The sequence below is a fragment of the Onychostruthus taczanowskii genome, unplaced genomic scaffold (assembly GCF_017590055.1).
Source record: "Onychostruthus taczanowskii isolate IOZ18803 unplaced genomic scaffold, ASM1759005v1 scaffold65, whole genome shotgun sequence".
In the NCBI taxonomy this organism is placed as follows: Eukaryota; Metazoa; Chordata; class Aves; order Passeriformes; family Passeridae; genus Onychostruthus; species Onychostruthus taczanowskii.
Window position 1 is genome coordinate 4,805,720 of NW_024504233.1, and position 25,876 is coordinate 4,831,595.

Here is a 25,876-nt window from a genome sequence, read left to right on the forward strand (position 1 = left end):
AGTCAGAGCCAAGGATAGCAGCTAAATGAGTAAGTATGGCAATCATCATGGAATCAGAATATCTGGAGCTGGAATGGATCCACGAGGATCATCAAGTCCAACCCCTGCATGAAGGACAGACCCAAGAAACCCAGGAAGAGCCTGAGAGCATTGTCCAATCACTCTTGGAGCTCTGGCAGCCTTGGTGCTCTGCCTATTCCCTGGGGAGCCTGGGCAGTGCCCCAGCACACTCTCTGGGGGACAATGTGTATATTCTGGGGAAGTGACAATAATATTTAACTCAAGTCTCTACTGAATATAGAAAACTTGCATACAGAAATATTGTGATTCCAAGCCTCAGCACAAGTTAATGGTAAAGGATCATTTCAGTCAGGATATTTTTGAAGAATTCCTGTTGTGATGTTTTAATTTACAAAATCAACAGGTCTTCAACGAAGTATAATCATGGGTCAGGCACTGACTGTGAAAGGTTTAACTTGGGCAAAGGAATGCTACCATTTATTTTCCCATCTACACTGGGGCAACTCATAAAAATCCTTCAAATCTGAGCTACAATGTGGCTAAGAAAAGCTTTTTGAGTGGAAATATCATCAGCTACTGACAGACATAGTACTGGTATAACATAATAAGAATTTCAAGATAAAAAGCAGTAAGGCACTGGGGATGGATTTGTACATTCCCTGTCCAGCCATCACCTGCAGGACCACACCCACTAAACCCCTTTGCTCAGCTACCATTTCTATCAATCATGCCCAACAGCTGGCAACACTTTTCCTAATGGATTTTATTGCTAAGAAATCATACAGCAATTTATTTCCAAGTCTTCTGTGGCGCTGGAGCTGCTTTGTACCTGCACTGGGGGCCCCAGCTCCTGGGGAGGGGCGTGGATGGTGAGCCGTGGGGGCAGAGGGTGCGGTGGCCTCCTTGGGGACTGCGGCGGCCGCGGGCCCTGGCGCTCGGATGCCGATGACGGCTGCTGCTCCCTCAGGCTCTCGTGGGCAAACGTGGACTCTGCAGCACTCGTGCTCCCTTCTCCTACAACACATACACAGGGGGAAAACCCTAGGAACCAAGTTGGATACATGAAGGCAAATTTTCCAGTTCTGCCACGAATTAACTCATTTTTCCCTTGCAAGCCTGGGGACAGCCCAGTACTGTTATGTAAAATCACTTGAAGAGGACTTGTGCCAGCTACAACTCCAGCAATGAAACAAAGTATTAATTATTCAGATGCTGATTTAGAGTCAGATTAATCCACTGAGCCATTAAGTTTCCACAGCAACCAGAGCTTGCAGGATTTTCAAAGGAATTTAGAACAAATCCAGAAAAGATAATTTCAAAAGAATGCACACTGCACATTGAAATGACCTTCAGTATTTCACTGATATTTTTACTTTTAAGCGCAGATTTTAGCACATGGAAAAGAGCTTCTATATTTCCTTCCCCCTACATACACAGACTGTGAAGAAACATGGAATAACTATACCACTGTTTTGGGAATCTGCTGCCCTCTGGTTGCTTTCAGCTCCTCCCATGCTCTCTTCAGTCTCTGTCCCAGGATCTGTACCATCAGCACCCTGAAATCCCACATAAACAGAGTATGACTAAACAAATTACAGGTTGTAAAGAGAATACAAAAGCAGTAGAAAAGTATTCAGAAAGTAAAAAAAGTCAAATATATGACAATCTTAAAATATTTCTATAAGTATCTACAGCATTAGGTTAATATATTCAATTGTATGAGATTTCAGAAGTTTTGAGTACGTGTGCATATACAAACCTGAACAATATAGCCACCATCATTTAATAACAGACAGAATATCCAGTTCTTCAAAAGCCTCACCAACTTTGCAACTACAGTATTTGCTGTTGGCTCCTGTACTTTGTATTTTCATTCAGCCCTCTTAAACATTCCTAGTTGATTTTTCTTGTGAAAACACCAGTTGTAAGAAGTTACCATCACCCAGTATCATCCTTCAACTTCTGGGGATGAATTCATACCAGGATTTTCTCTTCCAAGCATTCACATTTGTGCATTACAGCACTGATTTGTTGAAATTTGTTGAAATTTACCAGGCTACAAAAGAAAGGTACAAATCTCACCTCAGCATCATCTGCTTCATATCCATCATTGCCATCAGCACTACCAGTTCCTTCATTGCTGTCATCACCTTCATCTCCCATCCCTGTGTCTTCATCATCATCCTCATCTTCCTCTTCCTCATCATCATAATCCTGTGATGAGACAATAAAAGAGCCTTAGGGAAATGCAGAAAGGGAAGTGGAATAGGCTGGATGTGGTGCACAGATCAACACCCACCCAGACACTCCCTCTCTCCCTCTTCAACAGGACAAGGGTAGGAAGGAAGATGGAAAAGCCTGAGGGTTCAGACAAAGGAAGGTAGAAGAAAAATGCAAGGTGAATTAGTAGGTAACTTTAAAACACTATAAGTTCAGGCAACATAAATACAGACCACTTACTCAGTCAAAAATATTTTGATTAAATTCATCCTGCCTGGTGAGTTTTACATCTGATGAAAGACAAAATCATAAAGGAATTCCATGATATACATACTTCCTGCTCCCCTTCATTTTCTTCATCATCGTCATCTTCATCATCACTATCAATTACAATCACATCATCTCTCTTGGACTGGCCATCCTGAGATGAGGAAGTGTTTTGTTGGTCTGACTGAAGGGATCCCAGATCTATTGGGATGGACTGGGAAGTCTCCTCGCTGTCCTCCATGGCCGCGTACTCCCCCTGTGTCACACCCTGCCAATCACCAGAACAAACAAAACTCAATGCACCATAATCAACAGCAAGAGAACCAGACTCTGATGCTCCTCTGATGCCAGAGGACAGCTATTGCTGTTCCTTAAAAACTGACCAGAGGAGAGGACAAAAGAGAATGTGACAGGTGACTGTCAGTGACTGAACAGTTCAAGTCTAAGCTTTAAAACATTTTAAGTGGTTTTCATGGGAAACCTGCAGGATTCCATTTGAGATTTCACTTCTAAACGTACTGAGAGTTTTTGGGGCAAATGGCTATTTCTGCTGAAGATTTTTGCTCTTCAAATATGCTTACTTCTCCAATGGAGTCTTGTGAGTCTTGATTGTATGTTTGTGCCTCCACCTCTCCATCCGTGCTCTCTTCTGCTGTCACTTCCTCCTGGAAGAACAAATATTTTTCTCATTTAAAACATATCATTAGCATTAAACATACTTGAGATTTATTTATTTTTTTTTTACTTCTTCAATAAAAACTACCTTTTACCACAAAGATTATGGGCAACATTTTCTCCTGCTTCCTTAGCAATGCTTTTATCAAAAATCTCACTTCCCTGCCCTGGAGAAATACAACTTTCCCAGCTCACTGGACCTCAGCATACCTCAATCCTTTCAGGACTAAAACCAAATCATCAAGCCTTCCCATTCTACCTCCTTAAGTGGTAATGTTCTTACACAATCCTGCCCTTTTTCCCTTATGAACATCATCTGGCACAGGGTTAATAAAATATCTTTGGCTTCCTTAACACTGTGAGGTTCTGTCTCATCAATTTTATCCCTTTTTCACAGCATACCCCAAATCCCTCACACTAACATTCACATGCATCTTCTGTAGGCTTTTCCAGCAACTCATCTTTGCTTCCCATCTCCTAAAACCCTGTATTTTTGTCCAGAATTACTGTAGATAACCTTCCGAACCCCGCTGAAAGAAGTCTGAACTTCTTCCTCCTCAATCCTAGGATATGGCCCTCTCTCTTCCTCTCTGCAGGTTAAGATTTACATCGTTCATTCTAATTGGTTTATCCTCTGCCTTTTTGGATACCCAAACAGAATTGCTTCCTCACCAACAGATTAGAAAGTCATTTAAGAATTCACTGATTTGCTCTGAAGTAACACATTTTTTCTTCCCATTCAAATCCTACAAAGATTAAGTAGTAGCACTTTATGCTTGTGCAAACCTCAGGCCCAACTCTCTGCATGATTCTCAGTTTCTTTGAAGTAGGTGCATCCACTGTTTCCTCAGAGATCTGGTCTGAATTCTCCACAGTGTTGTCCTCCTCTTCCTCTCGGGAGCGTTTAGACAGTGAGGAACTGGGGGTAGCTGAAACTGCAAAGACCTCTCAGTTATTTTCAGAAGAGCACATGTGCAAACCAGAAATCAAAAGCTTTGGTATTTTCCTCTGAAGATCACCTCCATTTTTGCACTGAATGACAAACAATCAGAATTGCACCAAGCTGTTTTCTAGGCCAGGAAAACATCAACTCCTTCAGTTACAATTTTAAGCTCTCAGGCCTTTATTCACAACTTAACTGACGCTAAGTATAAGCCCCAGGATACAACCCAAATATTTCTTCCAACATCTTTGCTTTGGACAAGTGCACCCAAAATTTTTAAGAGAGTATCAGCTGGAAAAAGTGAACCCCAGCAGTCTGCAGAAATGGTTTTTTTGGGGAACAAACGTTCTACTTGCACTGTGTAGGACAAACAGATGTGCAAGAGTGTATTACAGTGAATAGCTTTAGAGTACTTCCTGTATTTTAAATTCAAGGTTAAGTAGCTTACTCAAGGCTCCTAAAATTAACCTTGCTCATAGTGCCATAGAAACAGAGCCAGCAAGGTTTAATGTATTAAACTCCAAAGCTGCTCTGAAAAAGACAAACACAGTTTTATTTTCTTTTTGCTTTAAGGAATGCAGTGCCAACAGCATTTCAGAGGCACTATTTCTGACAGCTCAAGAAGGAAGCCTAACTTCAGAAATTCTTAAAATGTACAGTAAACTAAAGGAGGTGAAAAAGATCTGAACTGATGTGAGGCCTGGTTGGCCAAGGGTCCAAGAGGAGTTACCTACAAGGAACTGTTGAGCAAGGCAGGGCTACAAAATGACACCAACCTGTGCCAAACACGGCTGTGGAGGTGGAGGGCCTCTCTATCTGGGAGCTCTGCACCACCTCCACGATGGCAGGGGCTGGCTCCTGAGCTGCAGGCTCGATCTGAGCGTGGCTTTGCTGGGTGGGCTGCACGAAGGCAGTGGCCTGTGTCTGCTGCTGCACAGTCAGGATGGGCTGGGGCAGCGATGTCTGCACGTTGGGGCTGGTGGAGCGCACGGAGCCACTGGCACTCCCAAACACTGGCACGTGCTCCACGGGTCCTTCCGACTGCATGGCTGGAAGGCAAACAGCAGCACAGTCAGGCTCTTCATTCATCCAGCACAGCTCACCTTCTCCCTCTCAGGATGCCCTGAACAAGCACATTCAGTGTTCTGCACATGAATTCAGGTTATGCACATCTCCAGCTGAGGAACCATGAACTTTGCTGCAAGTAGAATGGTCATGGAAGTGTGATACTCCAAGAGTTGCAGGGACTGAGACATGGTCTGAAGCCTCTCCAAACTGACTGCAACATTTCAAGGCAAAGGCAGCACTTCTGAGTACTGAGGATCCTTATACTACACTAAAAAGCTCACCTTCCTGAGTCTCCACCTGTGTTGTTGGCATAACTGTGGCTGTGGGGGTAGTGGTGGGATTGGTGACTGTGGCAGGAGTCACCATGGGACGGATGCTGGCTCTTGGAGTAGACTTATTCCCAGCCATTGCAGCAGCAGTCACTTTACTGGGAGTTGACACAACAGGAGTTGGTTTAATGTTTGCTGTTGGGGGATCTGAAGTGCTGGCACTGAAAAACAGGAGATTGGTTTCATCATGGTACAGAAAGCAGACTTTAAAAATAACAAACAAGTATATTTTCATAGCCAGAAACACTGTTTTTTTAAAAGCTTTTAAATTTAAAAAGCCTGACAACAGCTTAAGGAATTGTCTTCAAAACTTATTATAGCTGAAGAAGAGAAACATACTACACCATCAATAGTATTTTATCCAGCTTGGAGAACTGACAGGTTTCTTCTAAGGTAATCAAGTGGGAATCTAGTAACAGATCAAAATGTTTGTACTGTTGGCTGTGCTGGGACTTTATTACAGTGAGTAACACATGTTACATCAAAAGTGATTCACTCAATACAGAGTGACATCATCTCTTGGCTGAGACAAGGGACAGCCAAATTTTAAGAGACATTTTTTAAAGTCTTGCTGTCTAAAGGATGCATTTCATAATAGCTGAGAGGGAATTTGTTATTCCAGCTCAGTAGTACAGCAATATTTCCCATTTCAGAGCTTAGGCAAATAACTATTTTATCTGTCATTAGAGTTATCTGTTCAGTCCATTTCTTATTCTTGCACAAGGAAGATCCTTCCCAAAACCAAAACAGTTAAAATTAACAATCAAAATTACACAACTTCAAAAACCTTGAAGTCTGAAAACATTTTTTAAAAACCTTCCATGTTTCCCAGATACCATGTTCTTGGTGGTTAATATGCCATCTTGCAGCTTAAAAGCCCTATTGATTAGACATAGCTGAGAAAACAGGACAAATGCATTATGTCAGTCAGCATCTTCACAGTTGTTCAAGACAAATTATGAAAAGCCAGTGGTTTGCTAAAAAGAAGAGCAACTACATAATGATAAACCCAAGAAGTATCAACCACAGAAACTCTGCAAACCCCTTGAACTCACATTCCTCTTTCACCTGAAGCTGGAGTAGACTTGAGTGAGATTTGCCTCTGCTGTTCTGGGACCTATTAGGTAAAAACCAGAAATATCATGTCAGGTACACATGATACAGAGCAAGGAACATGGAAAACACTTCAGCACTTTGCTAACAACTCTGTGAAAGAAATGCTTGTTGGGTATTTACTTGGGCAGACTCTGTAATTATGGCAAATTCCCTGAACCAAATCATACCAGCCATACCAAGGCTGGAAAACAATTTGGTAACTGCTCAGGTATTTTCTGAAGCTTTGAGATATGAACCCATTATACTGAATGCATGAGTAAAATACAAAAACAGAGGGCATAGCATGAACACCTCCTTGGCTGATTCACAGTGAATGGCAGAACTGCCTCCTTGTTGGCGCTGGGAATTCTGATTAGGGCAGGAAATTTAAATTAAGTTCTGAACCCTTCCTGAGGCCAATCTGTGGATTTCCAAGAGCAGGGCATGGTGGCACACCTGAGTCCAGGCTGAGCAGTGGTGGCCCAGGGCTGCCTGGCAGGATTGTGTACATGCTGTACCTTGTTTGTGGACTCTGGGGGCTCATCCCTCTGCTCGTGGTGCCGCTCCTGCTGCTCCCGGAGCTCCCTCTCCAGGCGGCAGATCCGCCCCTCGTACTGGGACTTCAGGGCGCTCATCCGCACCTCCAGCTCCGTCTTCTGCTCCTCCAGGGAGCTGCTCTTCTGCTTCCACTCCTCATTTTCCTTTGTCAGCTGCTCTTTTGTACCTGGTGGAAGGAGAAAGGGTCCAGCCTCGCTTAATGTGCACACTGAACACCTGGGTGTTTTATCAATTCTGAAATCCTAAAAATGTTAAGCTATAAAAGGAGATCTGGGAGGCAATATAGACAGTTCCCTTCTTAACTGCAATTAAATAAAAAGAAACTAAAGATAGAAAAATATGTAATAAATATAGATAAATAAAAACTTAAAGAAGCAGTCCCAAAAGAACAGGATGTTTTCAGCAAGCTCTTACACCACCACTCCTCTCAGTGACATTTAAAACAGAGGAGACAATGTGTTTTGCAACTCTATATTTAGGGGACAATTACCCAAGTTGTTAGTAGGGCCAATCTGCTCTAATCAACAGAAGGATCAAAAACATTATCATGTTGGCTGGCCAAAAGTAAATAAAACTTTTTCTACATCCAGTGTGCAACTACTTATGTACTTATATCATCCCCTGGAGGAATTAAATTTTTATGTGAGAACAATCCTTGTAGCATTTAGTCTAGAACACACTTTTCAGTAAAATATGAAGCAGGCCATATTCAAGCACCCTGTCTAAAGGTTTTTCCATAGAAATAATCAAAAATCTCTGAGGACAGAAAAAAAAGCATTACAATACCAGCTAACTGTGCAATTTTCTGCTTGGCTGCAAGCAAGGTCTTCCTCGTTTTCTCCTCCTTCTCTGTGATCTGCTGCCTGAGCTGTTCTTCCTGTGTAGTCTTCTCCTGCAGATCTTGATGGAAACGGGCCAGTTCTGCCTGTAGCTGCATTATCTGCTCCTGGAGATTTCTAACTTCAGTTTCCTTTTCTGTTATTGTCTAGGGAGGGAGAAAGATTGCACTTGTTGGCCACAACCAACTTCTTTGGCAAATATAGGGCCCAAGTTCCAAGGAGCTGGTATTAGCCAGCCACTGGATTAAGGTTAAAAGGCTTCTTATGAACAACAGGAGTTCAGTCCTCTCTGAATGCAAGAGCTGGAGAACAGCATTCTCTTTCCCATTTATTCCAGGAAATAATATGAGACACACTAAGATTTACGGCAGACTTAAGATTCCTCTTTCCCAAGAAAACAGAGGCACAATTGGTAACTTCCCATATTTCTGTGACACACATTAAAACACCCTCCCAATTCTTCACTGTTACACACTTAGGACTGCCGTGGAGAACAGTACTCCAAAATTACTCACTGTTCTTACCTTTTGTAAGTTTTCAACCTGAGTCTCCAAATTCTTTGTCTTCACTTCAGCTTGACTGAGAGTGTCTTTTAGCTCTTGTACTTCCTGGGCAGAAACTTGGTCTTCCTGTGCTTCTGCCAAAGGCAGAGTTGACGATTCAGCAACCATCTGAAAGGCATTAGGGGGTACAAGGCTGAAGGGGACTATCTGATCACAATGTCATCACTTTCACAAACGCTTTTGTGTGCCAAGTGATTGGTTTAAAAGTTCTGGGCAAACCCCAGGAGCTCTAAGGAATGCTCCATTTCAGTTCTACCTACCTTATCATGCTGTGCTTTCAGCTCCTCATACTGGGTCTTGTACCTGCGACCGATTTTCTTGACCTGTGTTATAGTTTTCACTTTTTCCTGTATGTCAGCCACTTTAGCATCCAGTTCTTTCTGCAAAGTGTCCTTTTCTGTTCTTATTTTAGTTACTTCATCCTTCAGGCTCTGAACAAGATTCTGGCTAGTAGTCAAGGATGCATTAGTTCTAAATGACAAGAGATCAGAGGGAGATGTAAATGAGATGCTTGAAAACATATATACATTTCAATATCTCTTATTTATGTAACATCACAGGCATTATCTGTAGTGGACTATATTTTCTAGGTTTTTGCAATACAGAATAGAAATTATTCCACAATATATTACTTTGGAATAATTTCAGCTAATAGACAGCTTGCAAAACAACTCTCACTTCACCTTACCTGCTTGTTATCAAGCCACAGAAATAATACCAGAAGTTTTACAGTTACACAGAGACACTTAAGAAATTACACTTCCAGATACAGTTATAATTAGAACATTTTGCTTTGCACCAAACTTTTTAGAAATTGACCATTACCACACCTGGCAACTTCTGCTTTAAGCCTGCCTGTTTCTTCACTCATCTGTTGGACACGCTTGGCATTTGCCTCCTTCTCAGAGAGCAGCTTTCGATACTCTTCAAGATCGGTGTCCTTCTGCTGGCTCAGTAAGTGCTGGAAGGGGAAGAAAACAGGGGCATTTTTGTAAATTAATTACACAGTTATAGCCAGAAAATCTCTTTGAATTAGAGCCACTGCTTTTGCCTTTTGATAAGGAATAGCCACCTTTGAAGCTGTGTGAACAACACTTCATAATTCAAACATTTATTTCTTAGTTTTTTATTCTTTGTAAGAAAATGTAGCACTTTTTTTAGTTGTTTGACTGGTGGCCCTTTTTTTCCACATTATGTTCTTTGAAAGAAGGAATATCCCCACCTGAGTCCGGGCTTTCCAGCGTTTAACATCCTCTTCCAAGAGCTTTTTCTCTGCCTGCAGCATCCCACTCTTCTCACTGAGCTCAGCATTCGACTCCTGCAGGGGCAGGATGTCTGCCTCGAGCTTGCGTACCTGAGAAAGCACAGTAAGGGGTTACACTCTGCATCTCAGGGGACTGAAGGAGACCCTCAGGAAAAAGTCATGACAGAGCTTCTTTCCTAACTCTCTGCCTTCCAGTGGCCAGTTGGAGAAAGAGAAAAGGACAAAGACAACCGCAGAGGATGATCCTACAGAGAAAAAAATATTGGTGTGACTTCCCAATCTTAGATGCTCACTCCATACTTTGGTATAGGAGAGATTATTAATGTTAAAATCCAATGCATTGTCTACCATCAAAACAAGCAGTATCTCACTTTTAAACTCTTAATAAAGCTGTGGTGTGTTTTATATGCATTCTTGTGCCATTTTTAATGTAATTGCTGATAATATCCTTGTTCTTGGTATACCTCTAGCCAAGGATGAACACTGACCTTCAGGTTCATCTAAATGGAACTGAACTTCAAGCTTTCCAATAGTGTAGATGGACCAAAGTCTTTTAAAATTGGAAATGGAAAGTTTCCTCATTAGTGTATGACTTCAAGGAATAATTATAATGTAAATCACATATTTACTGTAATTAGCAATGGTATATCCTGACATTTAACTCATACACTGAATATCTGAAAGGTTGACGTGAAGTTCAGTACTAACCTTTGCTTGTATCTGCTGTAGCTCTTGCTCCAGCCTCTCCTTCTCTTCCCTTAACATCTTGTTGGTTTCTATGAGTATGTTCATGGTCTCAGTTTTCTTCATTAATTCTTCATGCTGTGCAATGGTTTTTGCTGTTACCTGTGGAAAGAGTCAACTCAAGCATTTGTTTTGCTTGCACATGCACATATACTCCACCTGGATCTGGTATAACACCATCTTGGAAAGCTATCATGGCATTGATTATTTTACATCTACATTCAAGACATGGGGAAGCAGGAGATGGGAAAAAAAAGGATAAATTATCTTTTTTCCCTAATTACAACATTTTTAGAATTGCCACACTCTCTCACAAGACTCAGAACAAGATACTCCATTTGGTTATAAGCAATCCCAGTTAAAAAAAAAACCCACATTCTTTCAAAAATTCCTTTTTGGGCACAGGCAGCCCCAGAACAGCCCTGTACTCATTGAAATCACAAGCACTAACCCCCAGCCATACCTGCACCTTCTCCCTCTCAGCGTTGAGGCTGTCCTGCAGCTCCTGGAGCTCCCTCTCCAGGTGCTCCACTCTCTGGCGGTAGCGCAGGCTCTCCACCTGCGCCACCTCAAACCTCGTCTCCGCAATCTCCTTCTCCCGACGGATAAACCTGCAGGGAGGAATTCAACACCACATCACACCAGGAAAATGTTCTCAGGTGGGAGAACCACCTCCCATCAGCAAAAAAGCAGCAAAAAAGCACTTAATTTTTAACATTATCCTTCAAGTATAAAGTAATACAGAATAATACAGAATAATTTAAATTCAAATCTAATTTATAATCCCAGGACAAGGAACCCAGAGCTAAGGTTACCTAAGAATTTCCAAGATTTGTTCCTGGGATTTGCCTTCCTCACTAAGAGAAACATTTGCTGCAGTTGGGATGGCTTCTTTCATGGAAGTCACCATCTTATTGCTCATGCTCTCCAGCTGCTCGTGTAATAATCGATTTTGTTTCTCCAGATCCTCACAGCGGGATGCAAGTTTTGAAGCTTCATCCTACAACAAAATCATTCACTGTGTGTAATTTCTGTGGCTGAACTTCTGTTAACTGAAAAAACCCACTGAAACAACAAAGCCCATCACACCTTGATCATTCTCTCTCTCTCTTCCCAGGAGGCTTTGGATTCCAAGAGCTCAGACTCTGCTTTCTGAGCAGCCTCCTCCAGCTGCTGCCTCACTGCGGCGTTCTTTGTGACTTGCTCTTTGATGGCCTGCAGTGCCTCCACATCAGCAGCATGAAGCATCAACTCCCGCTCATATTTGTTCTGAGCTTCAGAAGCCATCATTGCCTGCACAAAACCACAATAAATGAACTCTGCTACCCTTATTTTGTGTGTTTGATGCCTACAAAGAGACAAAAGCAAGTGACCACAAAGCGAGAAGAAAACCACTCTCCAAAATCCCTGCTATTCTCAAGCACAGGAAACATGGAAATGCCCATCTACTACATTTGAGGCTGGATTAAACAGCCAAAAGTTTTTTGATATCCTAGCAATTAGTGCTGCTGGAATTCTCATCTGCAGAAAAGTAAATTCCCTTTAAAAAACAAGACAATCTTATCAGCTCCTGCTAAATATCACACTGCCCCACAGTTGTAAAAGATGACAATTATCTTTTGGGTTAGAAAAATACTTTCCCCATTGTCATGTTGGGAGCATTTTCAGCCCCCTCCTCAGGGCATGAAGGCAGCAATTAACTAAAACCAGTTAATTACATTCCCAAGCCAATCTTTTTACATAATGAAACAGACCTTAGAAACAGAAATCTATTGCATTCAAAAAGCAGCTACTCCCAAAATAGAGACTGTGCTCTCCCAGCACTTTTCCTGCCTCCAGCAGTCCCTGAGTAACAAGTTTAGTTCTGAGCTCAACTGAAAGCTAACAGGAATTCTGCTGACCCTGGCTAAAACAGGCAAACACTACAAACATACTTGTTCCTGGCAGTCCCTCCTGGCCTGCTGTTCATTATTCAGAGCTGTGCTGGCTCTCTGAAGAGCTTCCTGAACTTCTGACTGCACAGCTGACAGACTCTTCTTCAGTTCTGAAAGCTGCAGTGACATGGGAACAACAAACACAAAGTAAGAACAAACCCAGGACTAAGTGGCAAAGTATTTGCAGAGTACTGAACACAGTCATTCATAATGGTGATTATTTTATTACTTACAGATTAAAATTAGTATCAAAAGAGACAAATACTTTCTATATTTTGACTTATTAATATACAGAGATCTTTCCCAGAAAAAATATAATCCTTTAATTTCAGAGTTGGGCCTGAAGTAATTCTAGTTACAGTCATTTTGTTTCCTTCTCAAACCTCTCACAAAGGCTGTTACTTATGTTTTCCTGCTCAAAATTCAGGCAGAGATAGTTTTAAACACACAATCACTGCCATGAAGTGACACTGTCAATGTACAGCTCGTGTTTGGAAACCTCTCACAAATTCAGGCACTCTGTGTACACTGTAAAAGACCTGCTTCAGGTCACTGCTATAGTGTGAAACCCAGATGAAGCTGAGGAAATCCCATTCCTGGGGACTCTCAGGGAGGGTCAGAGCATACCTGCTGCTCCATGTTCTCCACAGCTTTACGCTTCTCCTCCTGCAGTTCTTGTTTTTCTTTTTCTGACTCCATCAACTTCTTTTCCAGCTGTGCCTGATATTCTGAAGACTCCTTCAGACGAGCTTCAACTGTTGTACGAACTTCCTCTGTCACCTTCATTAAAATCCATCATTTTTTATCCAGTTAAACACATTATTCTGATACAAAACTGGAATTTTTTTAACAATTTAAAGCCAGAATAGGTATTCTCAGCATCTAATTTAGAGCAACAACACTGAAAATGTGGAAAATCACGAACAGCAGAGAATTTTTGCTCTAAAACACAAAGTAAATAAAAATAAGTAATTAATTACTTGTTTTTCCTTATTGAGGGATTCCTCCAGGCTAAGAACCATGGCCCTGTACTGCTCCACATTGCTGGAACTAGTCTTGAGCCTCTCTCTCAGGTCATTGACTTGCTCCTCAGCTTGTCTCAGACGACTTACAAGATCATCCATGTCTTCACTTGAACTAGGTTGACCTGCAATGTTAGAACACATTCATTAACTAAAGCTTAACTTAGTCTTAAAACCACTGCTCTCTTGAAAACTGAAGTAATTTTTGGATAATAATGTGATAAAAACAATTACTTTCACAAAGCTTCCCTACATAAAACTGTAAGCCCTCACCAAAATAAAGGCTTACAATAAACACTGTTGACTATTTAAAAACTATGTAGCCTAATACATTTAAGCTCCTTCAAATAATGAAAGGAATCCTTTAAGAAGTTTTGCATTATTTTTCCCCTTTGTCAAAGACTGCTTGGATATGAATTTTACATTAACAAATCATGCTGGTTAGCATCTGTCTGAATATGGGATTGCAGCGGCAAAGTGATTTATTATTTAGTGTACTGTTGGCCCAATTCTAATTATTATGGACTGTGAATGCTACCATTCTGCAGATGGCAATGCTTAGCATAAAGAGAAATTAACTGTAGAGGAAGAGTTTACCTTTCCCTGGAGGCCTTTGTGAGGACTGGGATGTGAGCTGGGCCTCAGTGTTGTTCAGCTGTTGTTTCAGCATGGCACTTTCCTTCTGGGCGTTCTTCAGGAGCTCCTTTGTGTTGATGTGACGGTTGGTCTCTGTCTCCAGCTGCCTCTTCAGGTCCAGGATATGAACCTGCAAGCACAGGGTTCTTCAGTTTGCAATTATTCCCCAATGACACAGAGCCCAAGTGTGGCTCTACTTGCCAGGTATGGAGAAGAACAAGCTGCACTCTTGCAGAAGCACCTGGGGCTTTATTTTCCTCCAAACAAGTGCAGCACATTTACACTCACCTCTTGATTCTTGGTAAGGGAATGTCTTTGTTCCACCTCACTTTCCAGTTTCTTCTTCAGCTGAGATATCTCACGTTCAAGCTTCTCTATCTGATTATTGAGTCTCTGCTTTGTTTCTGTCTCAGATCTCTCGAGTATTCCCTGAAAAAGAGAGCACAATGCATTTTGTTTACAACATACCTCGATAATTTTCTTCTGAATTACTGCAGCACTTCATAAAAAGTTGTCACAACACTTCTCCCACCCCAAGAATAATTAAATAACAGGTAGATACAGAAAATGATGAAAAGTAGTGTTTACAATGTTTGACTTAGCTTTGAAAGTTCTTATTAATAATGATAATACAATAAATATTATTAGAAGAATATCTATTATTCATGCACTCTAATGCTATGGATTAAAAACCTCCAAAAGATCTACTGGAGAAACAGAATTCAGTCACATGATAAAGTGTACATCCTTAAATACATTCTAAGTGTCAGAATATATTACAATAAATTATATAAATGTATAAAAGTAACTATAATGTAACAGCAAAATCAACTACCACGGCAGACACTGTTAAATTTTGCTGCCATAAAAATTGCCATTACAAATTTTTTCCTTTCACTTAGTTTCATGTGTTTTGTTTCCATTTGATTGTGAAAATCCTTCTCATCAATTCAGAATTCTCAGGACTTTGCCCAGGTAAATAATAGAGTATCATATATAAGACACGAATCCCAAACTTGCTGAAACAAGTTGCTGAAGTATTTTATATTGTGTTGATTTGTAACCACAAAAAAAATGCACATCAAAACCAAATCCCATGAGTCCTTCATTTGATTTTCATGGGTATTTATTGAAAACCCTGACAGACAGACCCAACCTGGGCATAAGAATAGTACCACATACCTGAATTGTTCTCAAATTGGTGAGCAGCAAGTTCTGTCCTCTTTGTTCAACCAGCAGAGAGTCACGTTGCTGAGTCAGGCGCACATCTGACATCTTCAGGATATCCTTCTCTTTTTTCAAGTTTTCTGCTCTCACCTTTAAGACAGCAAATAAAAACTTTGTTGTCAATCCCAAATACATCCATTGAATTTAGTATTATTATAAAATCCGTGTGAATTAAGCCAAGAATAGTAAGAACAGAACTACTAGACTTTCTGCTTTCCCTTCAAACTGAAACACCTTGGAATGTTCTTACATCTCCCCTCTTGAGACATAAGGAAAACTCTCGTGCTACCTTCGAATACTCCACAGTGCCACACACTGTTACTGACCTCTGCCACTGCCAGTTTTTCATTAGCTCCCCTCAGGTCCTGAGTCATGGTGTTAATGATCTGCTCCTGCTTCTGAGTGGTAGCTGTGAGCTTCTGGGTTCTCTCGTGCAGCGAGGTGATTTCCCGGCGATAGCCTTCCACATTATCCTGCAGCATCTCGTACCTTCCAGGAACACAGCAAAGCAAGTCTGTCACAGTGCACTGTCCAACTCAACTGGGGCAAGCACACTGCTGTGTGTTTCATGGTTTTACACTTCTGTTAGCACATATGTGCCTCACTCAAGTACAGCTTCTGCTCTTGATCTCACCCGCACTATTTCCTTTATGTTCTTACACAGAATAAACAGTATCAATGTTTAAGTGAACAAACAATATCAAGCAGCCAGAGAATATGTAAGACAATGGTATTATGTATCTGAATTACCGTTTGGAGGCAAATTCCAGCTGTGTGGATATCTTGGCATTTTGTGACCTCAAGTCTGTGACCTGCTCCTGAAGCTTTTCATTCTGTTCATTCAGAAGCTTGTCGTTCTCTGCCTTTTCTTTTTTATAGTTCTCAAAAACTTCCTGCAACTGCAGGAAAGAACAGATATTAAAGTGCTTACCAAAAGCAAGTAAAAAGAAATAGGGACAGCTTTGTGCAGTGTCTACTGAAAAATGTACCTGTTTAAGAGCAGCCTTGGCCTCCACAGTCTCCACAGACTCACTCATGGACACTGGAGCAGGAGTTGCCATGGACTGAGGTAAATTCGGGCGCTTTGGAGTAGATGTAAGACAGATCTCCTCTGGTAACATACCTGAAGCTACAGGAAGGTAAAGGAGGTTTTAAAGGAACACTTCCACTTTCCACAGCAGATCATACAGCCCCTGCAGCCTGAGTACCTTGCAGAGGAATGATGGCTCCCGTGGTCTGGGTGAGCAGGATGCGGAACATGTCCCGCTGGCGGATGATGGACTCCACGAGCTGCAGCTGGTGCTGCCGCGACTCCCGCAGCTGCTGCAGCTCACTGACAGCCTCATCCAGCTGGCTCTGCAGCTCAGAGATCCTGAAACAACAACAGCCTTCAACATCTCACAGAGAGGCACGTCCAGGTGTTCTGGGCCCCTTCCTTCTACGAGGATGGTGAGGGGCTGGAGAGTGTCCAGGGAACAGAACAGAGCTGGGGAAGGGTCTGGAGCACCAAGAGCGGCTGAGGGAGCTGGGAAAGGGGCTCAGCCTGGAGAAAAGGAGGCTCAGGAGGGATCTTGTGGCTCTGCACAACTCCCTGACAGGAGGGGACAGCTGGCGGGAGTAGGGCTCTGCACCCAGGGAACAGGGACAAGACAAGAGGAAATGGACTCAAGCTGTGCCAAGGGAGATTCCAGTTGGACATCAAGAAGAATTTTTTTTCACAGAAGGGGTAGAAGGGGTTGTTAAGCATTGGAAAGGGCTGTCCAGGGAGGTGGTGGAGTCCCCATCCCTGCAGGTGTCCAAGGAAGGCCTGGATGTGGCACTCAGTGCTCTGGGCTGGTGACATTTCGGGCATAGCTTGGACTCGACCCTGGACATCTTTCCCAAACTTAATGATTCTGTGAACCTATGACAGAATCCTGCAAAGTTCCAGGAGACAGCCCTTTGGGCTGCCATTTACAGTGAAAAAGAAAGCAGGCCTGTTTCCTGAACAGCAGAATTCTATCAATTTGAATAACTTCAAAAATGTCAGTAGCATGAGCAGAGAGCCAGGCTAAGACCCTCTCACACAGAATTCACACCTGTGGCCTTTACAGTAGTGATTCAGATATGCACACATGCAGTTTTTTGTTCAGCTAACAGGAATAAAAACTTATCTTTCTGAAAAACAGCTCTGCTGTGTGAAATCAGTCACTAGAAGACTGACAATTATTTTTACTTCAGATTTTGATGGCAGGACCTATTATAAGATATAAAGCTATAAAACCATTTTAATAGAAACCTGAAGGTCCTATAGCTTAATAAGAACTTGCTTTTATGAGTTACATAGCTGCTGCACACAACTAATAACAGAAGTAAAAAAATGAAAAATGCTTGAATGAATCCCTGTTACTAATTAGTACAGTTAATGAAAAGGAAGAGGTGACCTACTTAGATGATGTTGTTTCTTGCTCCTCTTTTTCTCTTGCCTCCCCCAGCTCCCGAAGAGCCACCAGGAGACGCTGATTCTGCTGCTGAAGCTCTTGGATATTTCTGTAGGAGACCAGGTGTTGAGTGATCACTTCAGAAGAGCTGCTGATGTCAGCAGAGCTCACTGCTTCATCACGGATCACATGGTTGCCTCTGGCTTCTTCCAGTTCCATTAACAGCACACAGATCTGAAAGAGAACGCTCCTTGTGTAACGCCTGCAAGGACTCTAAAGTTTGCTGTGAAAACCAATATATTGGGAATAAAAGACTTGGAAATTAAGGGTTTTCCCTACAATGTGCAAACAATTATAATAAATAAATCCTTGTAAGATGATTATATGACAGAAAAAAAAGCTTGACAAAAGGCAACAAATCGAAAGCACACAAACTGTTCAATTCTGTGAACAGATCACAGGACAGTGCAATCTAACAAAGAAATTATATAGATGAGTTTTCCATGTTAAATGCTTAACAATATTATCCTAAAGCAGCATCACTTCTATCCAGCTAAACTTATTCCAGTGTTGAAAGCAGAAGTACCATGCTGTCCTGAGAAGCTTTAATGTCACCAGCATATTTAGGACAACCAAAGTCTCCAAGACTGTGGCTGAACGCAACTTCCAAGTAAACATATGAAATGCAGCAGCACATGAATACACAACTGCAAACAGCACATTTAACCAGAGCAACATTTCCTCTACCTGCTGGGAGAGATCCTTCACTCGCACTTCCAGTCTCTGGCTCTCCCTCTCAAAGAAGGAGGCGTGTTTGTTGGCTTGGTCGGCGCTGTCCTGCAGGCGATGGATCTCCTGCAAGCACACCAGCAGGAGTAAACATCACACCTCAACTGGACACATTCCTTTCCAGAGAGATAACAGCATGTGCAGACATGCCTGGGGAACCAAACTTCTCCTTAAACTCCCAAGGTTAAACTCCAGGTGTTCCGGAATCAAAAGTCATGTTCCTTTGTAATGCATTGGTGTATGCTTTAAAACCAGTCAGAAGGGAGCACTGAAGTCTAATTTTATGTCAAATAAACACTAAACTTTGTTTACAGAGAATCTACTCTCCCAGAAAATCAGAGACTAAATCACCACTATAAAAAACTACAAAATACATTGGTTCTGTAAAACACTCTGTACAGTTCCAGAAATCGCAAGCCAAAAAGGCCAACACGTCTTTTCTAATAAAAGTCGACTGAAAGATCCATTTCATACACTTACAACAGCAATTAGGTTTAAAGATTTTTAAATTAATTTGTTTTCTAAAATTCTATTTTGAAACTATAAATTCCAAATAAATATTTTATTTTATACTGACCTTCATAGCTTGTTCAAGCTTTGCAGACAGACTCGCAACAGCTTTTTGGGAACGCTCAAATTCTTCACGCTGACGTTTTAGGATTGGGGCTTTGGCTTCTACTTCCTGCACTATTTCATCCAAGTATTTATTGATTCTCCTATTCTCCAGCTTCTCCATATGCAACTGATCCTGAGTTTCTACGTAGGCATTGTACAGCTGCAACAAAAAGGTTTTGGTTTGGTTTTGATATGCCGGTACAAATCTCTTTAAAAAGAACAACTGGTAATGATACAGTTCATACCTGAAGTCACTGCAATTTTATACAACTGAACTAGTTAATTCAGAAAAACAAGCTGGACTTTCAAAATATGATTCTAGAACTCATATCACAGAAGTTACACATATTAATTTTAAAATGGCAAACTGTATAGGGGCAACTGTCTGCAATAAAAGAAGTCTATGTAAAAGGTATAAGTTTAAAGTACATTTAAGACAACAGAAATATCAAAACCAGTAACAGCATAAAGGAATTTAATGGCTGGACAAAACAATCAGTAACAAATAGTAACAACACAAATTGCATAAACAGGAGTGGAAAACCCCCTAGAACCTGTATGACCTATTGCTATGTTAGTTGTTTGCAAGTAGAGGCCAAAAGCACAGCAGTACAGATTAAAATATTATGTAAGTAAGCAAAAAAAGGCTGCTCCTGCCAAAAATGCACATAGAAAGTAAGTTTATACTAACAAAACCCACCTACTTCTGAATTTGATCTACTACACAGAAACTGTAAGGCATGTTGAAAAAAATCCCAGTAACTTAGCAAGAGAAGTCTGCCCCAAGTAAGAGTTCCTTGCCTTCATCAGGCATGACCCCAAACCCAAAGAGTGCCCCAAGCCTGAACCTTTCTGTTCTCAGAGTGTCACTGATGGCATGCAAGGGCTTTGCTGCTGGAGAGGTTGTGCTCACTCACCTCAGTTAACTTCATGCCAGGCTTGACCACTTTGGCCACTGCTGCAGCAGTGGGAGACATGGCTGCCAGCTCCTCCTCGGACAGGATGGCTCCTGGAGACACAACCCCAAAATTACCATCCAAAAGCTGCAATAATCTCCACCAGAAACACTCTTAAATATCAATCTGACTGGCTTTATTTGAATTGCTGAAAAGCTGTTGCTACTAGGACTCCTAACATTTAAATAATTTCAGAACATGACCAGTTGAAATAGCTGGAGCAAGGTTTAACCTCAGAGTTTTTATCACACTGTCAGAGGTTTGAAGCAGCACAGCACTAGTTGATTTTCATTAAATTAACACAGAGATAGAGCAAATGTACTCCATGCCTCTGTTCCTTCCTGCTCTCTATCCTTTAGAAACTATGGATATGTAGCAAACGACAAAAAGGACAGAGCTAAAACAGTGAATACTGAGCAAAATTTAATGTTAAAGAGAAATTTAAGGACAAGAGGTTTGTTCACTGCTGCCTTTTTTTAAAGAGAAAAATAACACTAGTTAATCATCTCCACTTCCCTCTCCAGAAAACCACTAAAAGCATGCTGATTCAGCCTTGAAGAAAAGTTTCCTCTCCATTTTCTTTGAAAAGATAACAGATTAACAAAAGAACTTCAAAAAACTATGACAGAAATGCACTTTCTGCTGAGGGGAGCATATTTATATACATATATAAGCACATGTATATACATGAAAAAGCTTCTAAAATGAATTAGAAATTACCAAAGATGACATTACATTAATGCAGCTGGTTCTTAGAGAAATTCAGCACAATATCCTTGAAAGGTCATAAAAGCCCCAGAGTTTCTGTATTTCAGGTGCCAGCTTATCCCACCTTTGCGCTTTGTAGCTGACAGCAAATCATTGGCATTCTCCAGCTCCTTCTCCAGCTTACTGATCTTCTCTCTCAGCTCCTTTTCCATGGTGGCTTTTGACTCCTCCACCTCAGCCAAATGCTCCTGGGCTGCTTTATTAGCTAAAATTCAATCAGACAAGCAGATTGTGTATCGTGATTGATTTTTATTTTAAAAGTATCAGAATTTAGTTGTTTAACTTAAATTTTACTTTGTATAATCTGCAGAAGTTCATGCTGATAAGAAAACTCAGCAGTGTGAGAAAAGCATGAACCACTGCCTATTATTGTATTAGTGGGGTGCTCTCGTGGCAGGAAGGAATGATGAATTTGACTTTATGTTCTTAGAAGGCTAATTTATTATTTATTATACTGTATTATATTAAATAGTACTAAACTCTATTATACTAAAAAATCTAGAAAAAATACAAAAGGCTAAAAAGATAATAATAAATCTCGTGACTCTCTTTCCAGAGTCACAACACAGTCTGGCATTAGTTGTCCAATAAGTCAAAACAACTCCCAACAAAAACTAATAAAATAACCACCTGTTAGTAAACAATATCTAAACACATTCCAAAACAGCAAAACACAAGAAAAAACCAATGAAATAATTCTTGTTTTCCTTTTTCTCTGAAGCTTCTCAGCTTCCCAAGAGAAAAATCCTAATCAAAGGGATTTTTCAGAAAATGTGAACACCACAATTGATTTCTATTTTAGAAGTATCAGAATTTAGCTGTGTACCTTAAATTTTACTTTATATGAACTGCAGAAGATCATGCTAATAAGAAAACTCAGCAGTGTGAGAAAAGCATGAACCACTGCCTATCACCCTTGCTCAGAAAAAGGCAAAAATATGAACGGTCCTTAGCAGTGAAAAGGAACCTAAACCAAAAGCTAAACTGAAGACATATCTTGCAAAATTATACTCTTTCATCAAAATCCATAGTAAAATTCCAGGTGTATTTGAAAACAGTTCCCCAACCATCAGTAAATTCAACTAGTCAGGTGCATTTTTTGTTACAAAGGGACTGATATTTCCATCACCCCAAAAGCCCTATGAAATTCCTTTCAGGAACACAAAAACCCCATTTTTCAGAGCATCAAGGTACTCCAAGGAGCCCAGCTGCTCTCCTCCCTTTGCCAGCTTACCTTCACCGGCTTCCTTCAGGAGCTTGTGCAGCTCTTCCACTGCTCCTGTCAGCTCATTGCTCTTTGCTTCTGAGTCATCAGCAGCACTCTGAAGAAAGCATTTTAGCTCACCTTTAGTAGCAGCAACAGCAGCCCCATGTTTACAACGAAGCCTAAACTGACCACAAATCATGAACACAGTTTTCTGCAAAAAATACTGAGTCACCCAAGGTGGCCAATCCTTTCCATGTGGATTGTCTCACTTTGATGCAAACTGCTTGAGAGTAAGAAGCATCAGACACTGATTTGATGTGGCAATTCCCAATACAATGTATGGCCTTCAGCTGTTTACAGCTGCTGCTGGCTCTTTCCTTCTTCTGACTAAAGAAAACTGGGAATTGTCAGTACTGTATTTCAAACAGTCTGAAAAAATAGTATTTTTAGGGACTCTTATTATATAACAGTTTATATTTCTTTGCTTCCACCTTGAGATGTCCCAAGTGCAGAGCTGTACAATGTTTGTTTGGGTATCTGTGCAAGAAAGCTCACAAAGCAGAGCTCAGTAACCTGAGCACTAAAATGTGCAAACCAAAGAGCAAGCAGTTGTACATTTCAGCTGACTTAGTCAGAACGTTACAGGGTATTTTTTCACTCTTTGAGCAAACAGAACAAATATTACTTGTTTAGATGGTGTGTCTCTGACACAGTACAGGACATTCAGCTGGGTCCTAACCAAATCACCAACACTTGCAGTGCTCAGAAATGAACTTCTAACTCAGAAAAATCTCTTGCACAGTCATACTTTCCACATAAACTTTTACCTTCCAATAGATCCTAACGCATAACCACATTTTCACAACACGAAGCCTCAAAATCATTGGCATAAAATTACTATTTCAACCCCAGTTTTTCTTATTCTCCACGATAATCCAAACAATGTAAGAGTCTAAATGCTAACAAAGACAGCAGCAAAGAAAACAATATTTTGCATGTTTCACAAGTCCTGCAGTGGAAGCTAGCCTTTCCACATCCAAATTTTGTGGGGAAAAAACCTCCAAACTGGCCTGCATTATGTAAGATTCAGACCTTACTACAGTTATAACAGAATTAACAAACTCACCTTATACAAATTGGATAATTTCATGTGGGCATTCAGTTCATTGTGGAATCTCTCTTCCATGCTTGTCTGCTGCTCTTTTGCCTGGCAAATGAAAGAGGAGACAAGGTAGGGGAGCATTCCACTGTTTCTATTTCACTCATTTTATTGTTTGATTTGTAGGAGCAACTGTAATGCTGTTTAACATATTTCAAGCTGTCTCACCTCCTTCAGTTTATTCAAAAGTTCTTCAACATGCTTCTGGAGGTTTTCATTGGACTGTTTCAAGCTGTTCACCTGTTCCTCCATTCTGGAAACCTATTCAGAGAAGACATAAGGACACTAAGTAAGATTTTTAGCTCCTAGTCCAGCTTATTTTGGAAAATACTTGTCTCACTGTTTTTAACTTAAAAATAAAAATAAACCCAAAAGTTGCTGAAAGAGCATACAGGGTCACTCAAATACAGTCATTGAAGTATTGGCTTTAATACAGTTAACAGGCGGTATAATTTCTAAGAAATGAAAATTCAGTAATTACACTACCTCCTCCTTTTTGTTCTCCAGACTGCATTTGAGCTCCAGGATTTCATTGCCTTTCTCCCTGGCAGTATGGAGCAGTTCATCTGTTTTGGCTTTCAGCTCAGCATTCAGCCACGTGTTCTGGTTCTGCAGCAACTCTTTCTCTTGCTCCAGCCTTTTCTCCCGGTACTGAAAAGAGAATTGCAGTGTGATTGGAGTGGTTCCTGCCATTTGAGTTCGTTTCCTCCAAGTTTAAATTAGTTGGGAACGTGAACAAGATTAGCAGCCTTTTAGAGGAAATGAATTATGATATTGAGGTTTTTGTCCTTTCCTCCTCCCTTTATGGAGTTTATTCTGCCCACAAAGTAATGGTACATGTCCACACTCATTATTTTTCTCCTTTCTACCTCCCTTCATGGAGCTGAAGTCCCTCCTAGCAGTCCTTCCTTCCACTGCCCCCAAGAAGGCCTGGACATGCTTGCCCAGCGTGATAGCCCCTGCCTTCCAGGAATACAGATCTCACTTCTAGTCACAGCCACCAATTTTATAATAAAAGAATTTGCTATAAATAACAGGCACTCACCTGACCTACTTTCCAAGGAATCATAACAAAATGGTGATTACATCACACACAAACAATGCAGAACACACACTGTGCTTACATAGCCCTACTCACCTTCATGGAAACATCTGATGTTTGAAGCTCATCCAACTTCAGCTGAAGTTTTGCCTTTTCTGTGTTTGCCTCTGTAAGCTTTTCATTTAAGCGTTTAACATCCTCTGGAGGAGGGAAATCAGTGTTAGCAAAACCTGTTGTGTAACAGCTTTAATTACTAAACTGTAAAGAATGACAACAGGCAAGATACTTTGTCTGTAATTGTATGTTGAGCACTAAGATACTGTATAAGGCACATTTTTAAATGGAGAAAAACAAGCACCAAACTGCTGTCTTTCTGCAATGTCTGTGTTATTTCCTGGTATTCATTTACTGTGCTCCTGGCTGTACCATTTAAATGTTCAACTTCCTGGGATCGTCTTTCAGTTGTTCGGACCAAGTCTCTCTTCTCAGCTTCCAGTTCTTCCTTCTCTCGAATTAACTGGCTCTGAAAAAGATTGCAGAAGGGCAATAAAGAAAAGTGATCAGCTCTCTGGAACAGTTTATAGCCTCTGCTTACACTCTGAACCACACAGCAGCCAACTAAACCTCAGTGAGTTGCCCCAGCCAACTGAACACTGAGATAAGAGGCTTAGAGCGAGCAGGGAAATCACAATGGAGCTGTTCAAAACTGTATTTCATTTTAATATTCCTGGAAAGACAGCTGTAATAGACAAGAATTTCCTGAAACAGCTTTGTTTGGTTAAATAAAAGGGGTAACAGAGTAAACAAGGAATGACAATGCAATTTACACGCACCAATATAAACAATGCACCAACATAAACAACCAAACAATGCAATTTACATGCACCAATATAAAAATCAAAACAAAGTCAACAATCCTGGATCATTTACAGGCTACATTGTCTCTGCCCTCAAGGTATCACTACAAAGCACCTCAGTCAGGCCCAGATAAGCTCCTCTGGAGAACGAGATCCATCTCTCATTTTGGAAAAAACCAATCTAATAAACTTGTTTTAGCTTCCTGCTTCAAAATTACTGTTCTGCTGGATCAGCCAGCTCAAGTGACTCATCCTGCAACCCAGTGATTTTTGGGCATAACACAAGAAAAACTGTGCCAGAGTGTGGGAAAGGATGGGGAAAAACAGAACTCTTATTTATACCTCTGTCTGAACTATGAGGGTTTGGTTTGAAGTCACTTCACAACCGGTTTCAGCTGGAATGGAACAATCCATCCCAACTGTAACAAAAGCTCCTGCTCACCTGTCATTCAGTTTGCTAAAACACCACCTTTTACTTTAAAAGTCCCTGCAATTTTCCTGCACACATGTCCCCATGGACGTGTAAACATCTCCCTGAGCTCATACTGGTGCTGACCCTCATACTCTCTGTTGGGAACTGAGTACATTCTGTGCTGCACTCTGTGCTGCACACACACCCCATGGACATGTAAACACCTCCCTGAGCTCATACTGGTGC

At 41.0% G+C, this 25,876-nt stretch overlaps 1 protein-coding gene across 6 annotated transcripts in view; it reads right to left on the reverse strand.

The window, feature by feature from the left end:
• TPR (translocated promoter region, nuclear basket protein) overlaps positions 1–25,876 on the reverse strand; it is a 34,221-nt gene that overhangs the window by 5,447 nt on the left and 2,898 nt on the right. For 3 of the 6 annotated variants that reach the window (XM_041420683.1, XM_041420688.1, XM_041420686.1), the window contains exons 4-43: positions 24,788–24,884; positions 24,458–24,561; positions 23,806–23,970; positions 23,488–23,580; positions 23,287–23,367; positions 22,188–22,275; positions 21,018–21,158; positions 20,147–20,238; positions 19,192–19,389; positions 18,573–18,680; positions 17,833–18,059; positions 16,614–16,777; positions 16,395–16,534; positions 16,156–16,304; positions 15,732–15,894; positions 15,361–15,495; positions 14,467–14,607; positions 14,140–14,308; positions 13,501–13,670; positions 13,148–13,300; positions 12,521–12,637; positions 11,676–11,879; positions 11,402–11,586; positions 11,050–11,197; positions 10,551–10,688; positions 9,801–9,932; positions 9,409–9,539; positions 8,839–9,049; positions 8,540–8,686; positions 7,963–8,161; positions 7,137–7,342; positions 6,579–6,640; positions 5,476–5,684; positions 4,903–5,175; positions 3,970–4,118; positions 3,090–3,173; positions 2,576–2,776; positions 2,104–2,235; positions 1,487–1,577; positions 851–1,035 (exon numbers count right to left, since the gene is read on the reverse strand). In XM_041420683.1, the coding sequence (XP_041276617.1) occupies positions 851–1,035; positions 1,487–1,577; positions 2,104–2,235; positions 2,576–2,776; positions 3,090–3,173; positions 3,970–4,118; positions 4,903–5,175; positions 5,476–5,684; positions 6,579–6,640; positions 7,137–7,342; positions 7,963–8,161; positions 8,540–8,686; positions 8,839–9,049; positions 9,409–9,539; positions 9,801–9,932; positions 10,551–10,688; positions 11,050–11,197; positions 11,402–11,586; positions 11,676–11,879; positions 12,521–12,637; positions 13,148–13,300; positions 13,501–13,670; positions 14,140–14,308; positions 14,467–14,607; positions 15,361–15,495; positions 15,732–15,894; positions 16,156–16,304; positions 16,395–16,534; positions 16,614–16,777; positions 17,833–18,059; positions 18,573–18,680; positions 19,192–19,389; positions 20,147–20,238; positions 21,018–21,158; positions 22,188–22,275; positions 23,287–23,367; positions 23,488–23,580; positions 23,806–23,970; positions 24,458–24,561; positions 24,788–24,884 (5,982 nt within the window). The remainder of the gene's footprint in view (positions 1–850; positions 1,036–1,486; positions 1,578–2,103; positions 2,236–2,575; positions 2,777–3,089; positions 3,174–3,969; positions 4,119–4,902; positions 5,176–5,475; positions 5,685–6,578; positions 6,641–7,136; positions 7,343–7,962; positions 8,162–8,539; positions 8,687–8,838; positions 9,050–9,408; positions 9,540–9,800; positions 9,933–10,550; positions 10,689–11,049; positions 11,198–11,401; positions 11,587–11,675; positions 11,880–12,520; positions 12,638–13,147; positions 13,301–13,500; positions 13,671–14,139; positions 14,309–14,466; positions 14,608–15,360; positions 15,496–15,731; positions 15,895–16,155; positions 16,305–16,394; positions 16,535–16,613; positions 16,778–17,832; positions 18,060–18,572; positions 18,681–19,191; positions 19,390–20,146; positions 20,239–21,017; positions 21,159–22,187; positions 22,276–23,286; positions 23,368–23,487; positions 23,581–23,805; positions 23,971–24,457; positions 24,562–24,787; positions 24,885–25,876) is intronic. The other 3 variants (XM_041420687.1, XM_041420684.1, XM_041420685.1) reach the window with 2 other exon arrangements.